A 13612-nucleotide genomic window follows, 5' to 3' on the forward strand; every position below is an offset into this window, starting at 1 on the left:
TTAAGAAACGTGTTAATTTTTAAACATAATTGATGATGTCTCCTGTAAACGAAGTTACGGAAATCAAAGTGGAAACAAGTAGTGTGCTGTGGAAAAAAGTTAAAGCGTGACACTTGCGGAATGCCAACAGAATTGAATACTTATTATAGATTCGATTATATTCGTTTGATTCAATTAAATTCCATTCGATTAGATTTAATTTTTATAATATATATTATATCTATAATTTAATATAAATATATAATATATACCTAATTTAATACATAATATTATATACTAGTGATTTTACCCGTTAAAATTAGGACTAATAAGATATAGATACATAAAGCTTTAAATTATTATTTTTCTTAATAATGTAACCGATATTTTTTAATTTAAAAATGTACTTACTGATGAAGTATAGTAAATACTTCGTGTAAATTTTAATCGTAAATAATGTATGGAAGAGTTCATTTATTTCTAGATACTCTCATTAAAGGGGAGGCCGTTATACAAAAGTGAATTTTTTTAAATTTGTTGATTACATTATTCCTTTCAACCTACTTATCCTCAAATTGTATTTTTAAACATCCGATTCATTTTATATAATAATAATTAAATTCACTATCAAATTTGAAGTAAAACTTCTTTTGAAAGTTTGTTAATTCTAAAATTAATGGGTAAAATCACTAGTACAGTTTGTCAAACGTAGCAAAAAGTTTAAAAATTTCGGCGATTGTTAGATTTTCAAACTCTTTCCTACGTTTGACAAACCATATATATATATATATATATATATATATATATATATATATATATATATATATATATATATATATATATATATATATATAAATATATTATAAAATATAAATATATACTCCTCCTTAAATAATATATATATATATATATATATATATATATATATATATATATATATATATATATATATATAAGATTATGGTATTCTTGACTGTATATTCAAATATCAAGCAGTGATTCTTGAGGATGCAGTCTATTTTGGCCCACAAGACAAAGAATCACTGCATATATATATATATATATATATATATATATATATATATATATATATATATATATATATATAAACAAACAAATGAAATAGAGAATGCGGATATATATATATATATATATATATATATATATATATATATTATGTATTAAATTGGGTATATTTTAAATACATTAAATTATAAGCATAATTATAATAAATAAAATTAAATCCAATTAAATGGAATCGAATTAAATCGGACCGAATATAATTGAATCTATGAGAAATATTCACTTCTGTCGGCACTCCGCAAGTGTCCCGCTCTAATTTGTTTCCATAGCACACTACCTGTTTTCACTTTGATTTCCTTAACTTCGTTTACCGGTTACATTATCAGTTTGTTTACAATTTATACGTTTCTTAAGATATCTCGAGGTAGAAAAAAGGTATCGACATGCGGTTTTCGATATTCTGTTGATAATTTGGTCTAATTTTGTAATACATGGTTAAAAGTGCGTACTTGTATTTAATATTTTCCAAAGAAAACTAGATTTCTGAAAAACATAAAATAGCGCCCCCTAGCTGGCATACTACTTACTAGGCTGTTTCGTAATTATTATTCTTACATTAACGAAAAAGATCTGTTTTCAACGAGACCAAGTTTGCAAAAATCGATTAAGCAGATCCGGACTTACAACCATTTTTCATAACAAGGTTCCCACTCACCCCCACCTCTTATTTGCAAAGGTAGAGTTACACTTGTGAAATCAAATATTCGCAGAATTTTGCGAAGAATACGATGATCGGATTTTCAATGCCCTTTCATTATGTAAATTTTATAAAATTTTGATTTTTAAATTTTTGATATTCAATTACGGCCTCTAGCGGTGGACTTACAATTACGAAAATAATTTCCAGGCTTTTCTCGAGGCAACTTTTGTTATAAAATTTTTTTCCCAAAGCTGTACTACAAACGGTTCCTGAGATATGGCCGAGAGCCATTCTTATTGGGACACCCGGTACAAAGATAGGTATAGGAAACCCTAATATAGATTGAAAGCTAAGTAAATTTTCCACACAATAAACTAATAAAATACAGGGTGTTTCATTGAAAATAAGTACATTATTTTACCTTGAATTTGTTAATAGAACAATCTAATCTAATCTAAGATCTAAGAAAAAATTTGTCACCGATTCTTAGATTCGTAGATATTAATTTTTTTCTAAAACCTTACATTTTTATAAAAATCGAAATAAGTCAAATTACCATGTATTTAGGTATAGGGAACCCTTATAAAATTATAGCTTATTTTTAAGGACAATTCAAAAATGCCATCAGGTGTAGGGTGTTCCATAAGAAAAAAATATTATTATTTTTGATATATGCATTTGATATACCTTTCTAAAGCACCCTGTATAGTTTTCATTATTTTTAGATTATAGTGTTAATGGCCCTGTATATTTCTGTGAAGAAATTTTGTTTCAATATCAAGTCGTTTTACGTACAGAGACCGAGGCGGATAAGATGAACCACCCTGTATAATTCAGGTAAAACAAGGCTTTATTATCTAGTCATGCCTAATGCACTCATCTGGATTACTGCTGTTTTTAAAAAAGTATCTCCTGCCACAATTAAGAAATAATGTTTTTCTAAAACCGGCTTCTCTGATATTATCCGAAAATGCCCTCATTTTGACGAGGGCCGATATGGTCTTCCTTTTTGGGGTTCTGGTACAGTTGCCCAATCCGATGTTAATTTCAAATTACAAAAAAGAGCAATACGATATCTGTTTAGTCTCAGAAGAATAACACATTGCAGAAGCTACTTCGAAGAGCACAGGATTTTAACTCTTCCTTCTTTATATATTTTAGAAACTGTTTTAGAAACATGACCTAATCATGACTATTTCACGAGAAATTCTATCTTTGACGTCTATTTACCGACCCCGTCCTCTGAGTTAGTAAAGAAATCTATATTATATTCCGCAAAAAAACTGTAAAGCCATGTCCCTCTAAAACTTAAATCTGCAACATCTTTCTCCAAATTCCGTAAAATGACAAAAGCCTACCTATCTGAAAGACAATATTATTCAGTAGAAGAATTTCTTAATCAATAACTAAGAAATTATAGTACCCTTTGTACAAGTATTTTTTTATTTCTATTTGGGGGTCATATGCAGCAGCCTAACTTTTAACCTTATTATATACTAAACGCGCATTCTCACGGTTTGATTTTAGTTGATCAACTTTAGTGGATCAACTAAAATCGGTAAAGTTTTTTTTCACAAATTTCAAATAAAATTGAAGCAATTAGTTTTAATAAAATGGCGCCAAGTGTAATTATACGCAAAAGTATAAATACTATTAGTAGTTTACTAATTCAGAAACTCACGAAAATTATGTTAAGACGGAATAAAGAGCATAAAAAACGTCGTTTCTAGATACGAAATTGGATTAAAAGAAGGAATGAATGTTGTGTTTTAGAAACTCTGCTAAAAAACTTGCTATGGAGGATACAGAAGGATATAAACATCTGAACATAACACTCTCTGACCACTTTAAACTCATTTAAACGATAACAATTTACGCAGACAAAATTGATTCAAGTCGACCAACAAATTAATGTTCATACGCTTCAAACACTATGAAACTCGTCTGAAAAATGTCAGAACGTTAAAGTTTGACTCGATCAATCTTTTGTTGAATCGACAAAAGTTGACCGATTAAAATGGAAAAATTATGTTCTCACAGCTGTTATCATTCGGTTTTAGTTGATCCACTAAAGTTGATCAACTAGAATCGAACCGTGAGAATGCGCCTTAAGGTAGACTATGCAATTTGCAATTTATTTAAATGTTTAAACTTTTTCAATTGATTGTTTCTGTTTACTTCATTATTATATATTTTTGAAGTTATACTTCTTTACGATCGAGGGTGAAATTTTATAATTCCCTGGCGCATGCGCAGACAGACCGTATGTAGTTCGTTGCTAGTCTTTCAAATTATGTATGTATCAGCGCAAATAAGTTATTAAAAGAATATATTAGTGTTCTTAGTAAATGTATTATTTATTATAATTTTTGTGTCTTTGGATTTGTCTCCCTCGGGCGTAAGATAATAAAATATCTATTTTTATACTTCACTTTGATCTATTTGTCACCGTGATGTGTAATTATATCCGACACGTCAATAGCACGGGGCTTGATAGCTCGGTTGGTATAGCATTGGACCAGAGATCGAGAGATCGCGGGTTCAAATCCCGGACGATTCATATTCATTTTTTTTATATTTTTGGTATTGTTAAGTTTTGGTTAATTTTTGGTATATATTGTTAATTTTTGGTATTGAAACTGTTAAGTATATTATTTATTTCGTCGAAATTATATAATAGAAGTATAACTTCTTACGTGCGTACAAAGTACACACACATTCTTTTTTTTAATTAATGACGATATATGGAATTTTAGTAAATAATTGTATTGTTATTGTTTTGTTTTCGTGACTTTTCATAAGCTTTGTCGATAAAATTATACAATTTTCCATGACAATAAAGAATATTTCTAATTCTAAGAGGACTATATACCTCTTGCCCATCTCTTTCCTACAGTCCGTAACGAAATTTGGATTAATTTGCTTCCAGTGATAAATAGTTACGTTTCACTTTATGCTTTGATATAACTTGTTTGAAAATGAATCATGACGCATGGGCAAAATAGCTCGATCAAAGAACAATCTGACCCAAAATATAATAAAAGAAGGATGAAAATTTGGGAATAGGTAGTTCAAATTGGCTATTAATATATAAGAAAAGTTTAGAATTCAACATTCCCGTCATTTTTCAAAAATTTGGAAATACCCCCTTCTCGGGGGTGAAAAGGAATACATTCAAAATAACTAAGGAATTGGATAAAATGACAAATCCTAAGCAACTTTTGTTCTGTAGAGTTTTTCAGTAAGTCAATAGTTTTCGAGTAAATATGTTCATTTTTGACAAAAAAAAACATGTTTTTGGACGGTTTTCCGCAAATAACTCAAAAAGTAGGTATTTTCGTAAAAATATTCTTAGCAAATATATAGTTTACAAAAAAGTAAAAAAATGGTGTACATATGAAGTCTGTACATATGATCTGCAGAAGCAGAGTTGTAGCTAATGAAAAGTAGGTTCTCATTCGTCAAATTCCAAATCGAACATTTCGACGTGAAATAACCAAAAAAAAACGAAGCACTTTTCGGGAAAAACTCATTACAACTTTATTAAAATGTTAAAAAAAAGTTTGTTTTTGTTTTTTTTTTAACTTCTAACATTAAAAGTAAGTGAGCTACGCTCAAAATATTGTTGGTCCCTTTTATTTTTTTGGTAAAAATAATCAGTAGTAATTTCAGGAGAGCTCTTTTATTTCCCGAGTGACACTTGACCACTTTTAATTTTAGAGATCGAGTGTAATTCGATGAGATTATTTCATGAATAAAACTGTTTTTTAAATCATTTTAATTAATATTTTATTGATATCTTCACCTGAATATTTGCTAAACCTGTTTTTTGGTGTTCTCTGTGACAAGTTGTAAAACATTAATTGTCATTAATGTCACTGAATGTTCATTTTTCTATAGTAATGAAGGGCATCTGACGTAATGCTTGACGACGGGATATTATCAAAAATTATCGGGTATGATATCACAAGAGAGTGAGAATAAATTGAAAATAATGCGACAGTTTTTCGAAAATTTGTTGTCTGGCAATAGACACGAGAGCCCGCAGGGCTCGAGTGGCTATTGCCCAATGACAACAAATTTGAGTAAAAATGAAGCATTATTTTCTTATTTATTCTTACTGTCGTGTGATATTCGTAAGATTATTTTTTAATACGTACCTATATTATGGATATTTTCTTAAAGGTGACAGTTGTCAAAACTAGGAAACTGGTTGCCATTAAACAGAAACAATCTATTTAAAAAAATTCTATCGGTAATTTTCTACAGTAGATAATTCTCAGTATAATTTTAATCTGATTGGACAGAATTAAACACGTGATCAAATATCTTACTATACGATTGGAAGTTAAAATCATCAAAAAATAATCGCTGTAATTTTTATTTCCGTAGCTTTCTATTGGTCAGAATCTCCTAAATGAAATAATCGCGAAAATCACCCCCTAATCTAATTAGCATCCCAAATAAAATTAATCGTTTTCGCTTTACAAGTTACTTTGTTTATGTTGTTCTGAACTTATGTTGAACTTACTTTGTTTATGTATTCGTTATACGATATGTAAGTTTCATTAGTTTAAAGTGCTTATTTTTAAAAAGGCTGTATCTAAAATGACTTAATCGAGTCACTAACCACGAGCGTATGCAAATTTTGAACAGCCAAAGCATAACCAATTTTTATCTAACAGGAAAACAAAAAATCCAAAATATTCAGAGAAGCAAAACGTACATTTAATTAATCTTTAAGATTTTTGGTATTACTAATAATTTTTAAGTTATTTTGAAAAAATAGGAATTTTATTCAAAATTAAAACAAAAATTGAACCAATGAAACTTATAGATTATAACAATAGTGAAGCGGTAACAATAACTTGTGAAGCGGTAACGATTAATTTTATTTGAGATGCTAATTAGGGGGTGATTTCGCGATTCTCTTTACCAAAAAATAAAAGAGACCAACAATATTTTAAGCGTGACTCACTGACTTTCAGTGTTAGAAATTTTTTTAAAAAACAAAAATAAACCTGTTTTGAAACACTTTAAAAAAGTTGAAATTAATTTTCCCCGAAAGGTTCTCCATTTTTTGGTTATTTCACGTTGAAATATTCTATTTGGAATTTCACGAATAAGAACCTACATTTCATTAGCTACAACTCTGCTTCTACGTAACTGAGTCTCCAGACTTCATACAAACACCATTTTTTTCACTTTTTTATAAGGTATATTTTTGCTAAGAATATTTTTTTTATAAAATACTTACTTTTTGAGTTATTTGCGAAGAACTGTTCAAAAACATGTTTTTTTTTGTCAAAAATGAACATATTTACTCGCAAATAACTCGAAAAGTATTGACTTGGTGAAAAAACTCTATGGAACAAAAATTGCTTAGAATTAGTCATTTTATCCCAGTTCCAAATCTCTTTTATGTATTTGTGGATTAAAAACCTGACAATAGCGGCCTCCTTTATATAACAGCCAATAGTTCTTTTATTTGTAGTGGTCGTTATTGACAGGTTTTACTATATGATAAGAGTGATACAAAACATTTTAATAATAAATTAAATTATTTTATTACCTGACAGTCATCTGAAACGGTTTTGGAATTGTAATTCCTCCATTACTCCAATCGTTTTTATTATTTGATTTCACTGGAGAAGTTGGAGCACTTCTCGTTTGCAAAGGTTCCGGACTATTGCTCACTGAATTTAAGTTTAAGTTTTCTATGCTTAAATCCTCCCAATCAGTAAGATTACCTGAAGTTTTAAGATCATTTGCTCTCGATTTTGGTCTTAAACCATCCGCATCACAGTTCTCGATACTTTTGACAACGGAATATCTCGATTTGTTGTTAATGCCTTCATAATTTGTTTTTAATTTTGAACTTAAATCTTCGTTATTTACCTAGAAGTGGTAAAGGAAGCATTAAGGAAATTAAAAAAATAGAAAGTCACCAGGAGAGGACAGAATATCGAATGAACTCCTAAATTATGAGGCTTGTTCCAACTAGCGGTCAAACCAGTCAGAAACTATCAGCGAATGGTCGACCAATACGAGTAGAGGGGATAGCAATTATGACTGCATTATGTTCTCGCACTGGCCAACTGTTTGCTGACGATTTCTGACTAGTTTGACTGTTGGTTGGAACAGACCTATGGAGGACCAGATCTGACCAAACAACTATTAAAACTAATCCAAAAAATAATAGAACAAAACAGAATACCACAAAATGCATAGGCGTAACCAGAGGGGGGTTTTGGGGGTTATAAACCCCCATTGGGATGTACTTTGAGCTCTATACGCTTAACACCATACCCGCTAGAGATCTTCCAGTGGTTGTACCCCCCTTAGGGCCTTGTATCCCCCCTTAGGGCCATCCTGGTTACGCCGTTGCAAGAATGGAGATCAAGCATCCTTGATCCTTGATCAAGCATACAGAGGAATTAATTTATTAAACACATTAAAATTAACAACCAAAGTGATAACAAACAAACTAAATAAAATTATAACATTTGCAAAAGAACAAAAAGGTTTTAGGTCGGGAAGATCATGCAATGACGCTATATTTATAAGGAGGCAAGGTCAAGAGGAGGTACCTATAAGAATTAATAAAACGATCAAAAATATCTATCAGAACGACACAATAAAAGTAAAAGAAGGAGAAGAACTAACTGACACAATTGAAGCTGGCAATGGGATAAAACATGGAGACTCCCTGAGTCCTATATTGTTCAACCTGATAATGGATAAAATAATAAAAGAAGAACTAAAAAGGATGCCAATTGGAAAAAACAACTTAAAATAATCTGCTATGCAGACTACACAATACCACAGTATAAAGAGGGACAGTAGAACCACTCTCCGAAAACTTGGAAGTAAAATTTTTAGTCGCGCATGGCGACCGCGCAATGTTCCTAGTCGCTTTTACCCCACTCTCACATTGCTAGTCGCATAGAAACGTACGGGTTTTAACAGGGAAACCCCGCATCCACCACTGGTGAATTACCAATTGCGTACTGCCGGTATTACTTCTTGAAATAAAAGTGCCGACATGGAAGTGTTTTTACTGTCCCTCTTTATACTGTGACAATACTATGTAATATCTCAAAGTAAAGATGATTCACAATGTATGCTGGACCAATTTAATATAACCGATAGAAAATTTAACATGTTAATTTCCCAAAAAAAGACCAAATCCATGGTTATAACAGCAAATAGATGTAAATTAGAGTTGGAGGGTCACATAATAGAACAAGTCGTTGAGTTTAAAAAATATCTAGGCATCACACTATTTAGCTACGGAATGCTCGAAACAGAAGTGCAAGATCAAGTGAATAAAGCAAACACAACAGTCGATTGCCTGAATAAAACAATATGGAGAAGTTAAAATATTGGAAGAAAAGTGAAAGGCAGAATTTACAAAACAATCATCAGACCAATAATGACATACGCGGCAGAAACACGACCTGATACAGAAAGGACAAAAAGCATACTAGAAACAGCAGAGATGAAAATCTTTGGAAAAACCGATGGTAAGACTCTATGGGACAGTGCTAGAAGTACAGATATACGTCGAAGATGCAAGGTGGACAACATTAATAATTGGGTAAAAAACAGAAGAGTAGAATGGAATGACCACATAAGCCGAATGACAACAAATAGAGTAGTAATGATGACGAGAAATGGTTTCCCAATAGGAAGACGATCAGTGGGAAGACCACGAAAACGATAGAACGACAACTTACTGGAGTTACATTGAAAAACAGACAGAGTCATGTCTACACAAAAAGAAGAAGAAGCAATTTACCTTAGTATTTTTAAAATCATCGAATGGCTTGTAATCTTCATAATCAGAAAGATTTCCAGTACTTTTTAAGTAATTTCCACCGGATCTTGATTTCAGGTCTTCATAATCAGTTAGATTTCCACTTCTAAAATTTTGGGAAGAATAGGAGCTGCTAGGTTTAAATTTAATATCCGAATATCCATTGTTCCTGGTTTTCAAATCTAGTGATGAAAACTGTGTTCTAGATTTTGACCTCCAGTCATCCCATCCGGTAAGACTTGCACTTCTTTTAAGGGAACTAGAGGAAATGTTTGCTCTTGACTTTGATCTGAAATAGGGTTCTGGAGTTTCGTCATTAGAAAATCTATCACTGGGAGTTTCTATTCTTACTGATCTTCTCGAAGGAGGTTTATTTAGAATATCCTTGTCTGAGTACTCAGAATCTAAATCAGGAGTTATTGCTGGACGTAAATTCTTACTTAGATGATTAAAGTATGGTTTCAGTGATGATTTCTTCTTTTCTTTATGTTCTTCTCTGTCAGAGAATTCTGAATCGATATCTGGTGTCAATATAGGATTTAATGGTTCCTTAATTCTGTTAGCTCTGTTTGATGGTTTGATGGCGGGTTTCTTCTTTTCTTTAATTTTGTTTGCACCAAGTTTCTGCTTCTTATATTCTTCTATAGCTTCAGAATTTTTAGGGTCGAATTTAATTTCTTTGTGTAGGTTTTCTTCGAACAACTTTTTCTTTTCTCTCAAATTCTCAAGCTTCTCATAAAACTCTTTGTTTGAAAGATGATGAATTTCGTCGTAGTCGGGAATATTGGTAAAAAATTCCACGAAAGATTTGGTTGTTTCTTTGTCCAAGTATTTCTTCGTTTCCATCAAATTAATGTTCAGTGCTCTATCTTGATTTTCAATAAGATACTTGTAATTTTGTTCGTAACTTGGCAGGGGCAACCCAATTATTGGACTTCGTGGAACTGTAACACATGAATTGTTGTAGACGGAAGAAGTGTGATTGTACATTGCACTTTAAACTGGCACTTCGAGTTGTTTATATTGAATTTTTAGACAAAAGCGCCGTTGTCAAGGAAAATATCGATCCGTTGGGGAAATTCTTGCGGACGGATTATCCACTGGTACGGAACATATATAGGCCAACACTTTAAACCAAGATTTCATTATACCGGAGGGTGAATCGTCAAAAGGGCCACAGGAAACTCAATGGAAAATTCTAAATTATTGAATTCCTGCTTCCCTAAGTATTTTATATCAAAAGTCATCAGAAACTATGTGTAGAGAATTTAAATTACTACTAAAAACGAATGTTAAATTTATTCTACAATTTTTTTTTATTTAATTTGATGGATTTGGTAAGGACCAGCCAGACAATTTTTACATATATAAATATAATATTACAACTAGAATATATGATATATTATATTACCAGAGAACGGCAGTTCTCGCCAGTGGCGCACATCCACACTCCCCTACACGCGACACTATATATACACGAAATTTTCGATTTTCTAAATCTGACTGAATTGAAAATTGGGCCAACTCCCATCTTAATGTTCAGGAAAATACTCACCCATTCATATGTCAACCATCCATTTTGGTCCACGGGTGTGGATTTTACGGCCCTTCCTATTTAGGGTCTGTTTTTCGTTCTCGTCTTTAGATTAATTATATGGTAAAAGTTTCATTTGGACAATTATGCTCACAGGATTTAATTGATAGATTTTCAGAGCATTACTTTTGATAATAAAGGTATTTGTATGTGCTTATTTATGATTTTTCTATTTATTTCCTTTTCCTATTTTATCCCGATAAGGATCAACTAAGAGATACTGAAGCCACGAGAAAGGATAAGTATAACCTAAGATAATTTTAGTTAATTTTTATGACAAAAAGCCACCCTGAGATTTTTTATTAATTTGTTTATGTATGATTTGCGTCAATTCATAATTAATTAAATAAATAATCAATTAAAATAAAAGTAATAGAAAGCAGATCATAACAGTATGTATGTGGAAAAGTTAAACCGATCTGATTTTTTTTCTGTGTTTGAAGAGGGGGTCAGGGCCGATTCAGAACCGATGTAGTTTGTGACTTTTGACCACCCATAAACCAGCTATAGGACTTGGTAGGTACAAAACGGCATATTTTTTGGGGGTATATATCTTCGGTTCAAAAAGAGAAAGGAGAACCGCAAATACACCAAATCAATAGTATTGAGTTAAGATTTCAAATGGTGTCTAAGCCGCAAGGATCAAACACACACACACGGCTCAGTATAGCCGAAAAACTGAAAAACTAAACTTTGAAAATTTTGGGTTTTCGACAATTACTCAAAATTTCAATCTACGAATTGCGCCAATAACTGAGCGTTTGTAGAAGGACTTTAGGCAAATCTAACGGTGTATACCTCACATCCGGGAAAATTCGAATTTTTAAGTTATAGGCTTCATCAGTATGATCAAATCTATTTCTTATGTTGTTCTGAATTCTGAAGCTATTTCCTTGTGGCATTTTTATAATTAAGTATTTTCTATGGGAAAATTTGATCTGGCAACGGGCAATTCGAGTTCATTTACCGGCCATCCCAATATTTTTTTTTCAATCTATTTCGAATAGAAAAAAAATCTAGTGTACATTCGATGGACACTAGATCATTTGGGAGATAATGCGACAAAGGCGACTATTTATAAAGCTTAACGTATAATCCAGAAACATTGCATTAACCTTCATACATTTAATTTATAATTTTGTTAATTTTAATAGTATTTTATATTTTGACAACGAAACCCGATTTGGGCTTCGAAACGTTAATAAATTCATTTTTTAGTAAAATTGTGGCTTATTTCCCATAGAAAATACTTAACTATTTCTTATGGGAAAAACGGTTTTTCAAGCTCAATAATTCCTGTAATAGCTTCCGTTATAATACTTGACCTTAGATTTATCAGATACTACTTGTCAATACGTTTCAAACTCATGTTTAGTCATCAAAATCGGTTAAGCCGTTTAGAAGTTATTAAGCTACAAAAGTATAATCCAATTAACGATTATTCCCTAAACGGTTTATGTAGTTGTAGTGGTTACGACGCTAAATTTGATCTGGCAACGGGCAATTCGAGTTCATTTACCGGCCATCCCAATATTTTTTTTCAATCTATTTCGAATAGAAAAAAAATCTAGTGTACATTCGATGGACACTAGATCATTTGGGAGATAGTGCGACAAAGGCGACTATTTATAAAGCTTAACGTATAATCCAGAAACATTGCATTAACCTTCATACATTTAATTTATAAATAACTTTGAAAAACTCCTGATACAAGAATAAAAAACCGCCAAACGCCGTAAAAATGAGTGGCGCATACAAGATTCCAGCTACAAAAGATCTGATATGAATATAACCTGGCGCGAAAATGTATTTTCATTTTGATGCAAAACAAAATTCTAGTTTTATTTTAAAAGATTTTTCCATAATATTTGCTAAATTTGAAGTAAAACGCGCCACAAAAGAGTAACTGATACAGTTTGAATTTTGAAACTCTTTTGTGGCGCGTTAACTTCAAATTTAGCAAACATTATGGAAAAATATTTTAAAATAAAACTAGAATTTTGTTTTGCATCAAAATGAAAATACATTTTCGCGCCACGTAATATTCATATCAGATCTTTTTTAGCTGAAATAGGGGAGGGGAGGGCAAGATGGAAGGCTTAACTTTATGATGTGTAAAAAAATAAAACAACGTAATACAAAACTTTCATTTTAATCATTCTTGAAAGAGACCTTATACAGTTACAAAAGTCAGTCATTAAATATTATTAATAATAAGTAGAATTTTTTTTATGAGTAGTTAAAAAATAATGTCAAAAATTCCATCTTGCCCTTACCCTGAGGGCAGGATGGAAAGCTTGTTCGGGCAAGATGGAATGTAGAGGAAAGCACTACATTTTACAGTTTACACACATAAAACTGCCATCTTCTGTGTCGGTACACAATTCATGTGCCCAACCATTACATACAGGACATTGTACCCAGTCCTCTGTGGGCGGTTCCACATAAAGTTCACTACATACACAGAACACATCATTTTGTGAAGACTGTTCTAAAT

The 13612-nt window shown here is 31.4% G+C and overlaps 1 protein-coding gene across 1 annotated transcript in view; it reads right to left on the reverse strand.

The window, feature by feature from the left end:
- The window catches only part of LOC114339161 (protein FAM161B), a 98682-nt gene extending 88161 nt beyond the window's left edge, over positions 1 to 10521 (reverse strand). Inside the window, exons 1-2 of the mRNA XM_050652580.1 lie at positions 9504 to 10521; positions 7275 to 7600 (exon numbers count right to left, since the gene is read on the reverse strand). Coding sequence (XP_050508537.1) covers positions 7275 to 7600; positions 9504 to 10511 — 1334 coding nt within the window. The 5' untranslated portion in view covers positions 10512 to 10521. The remainder of the gene's footprint in view (positions 1 to 7274; positions 7601 to 9503) is intronic.
- Between the last annotated feature and the right edge of the window lie 3091 nt (positions 10522 to 13612).

The sequence above is a fragment of the Diabrotica virgifera genome, chromosome 6 (genome assembly GCF_917563875.1).
Source record: "Diabrotica virgifera virgifera chromosome 6, PGI_DIABVI_V3a".
NCBI lineage: Eukaryota > Metazoa > Arthropoda > Insecta > Coleoptera > Chrysomelidae > Diabrotica > Diabrotica virgifera.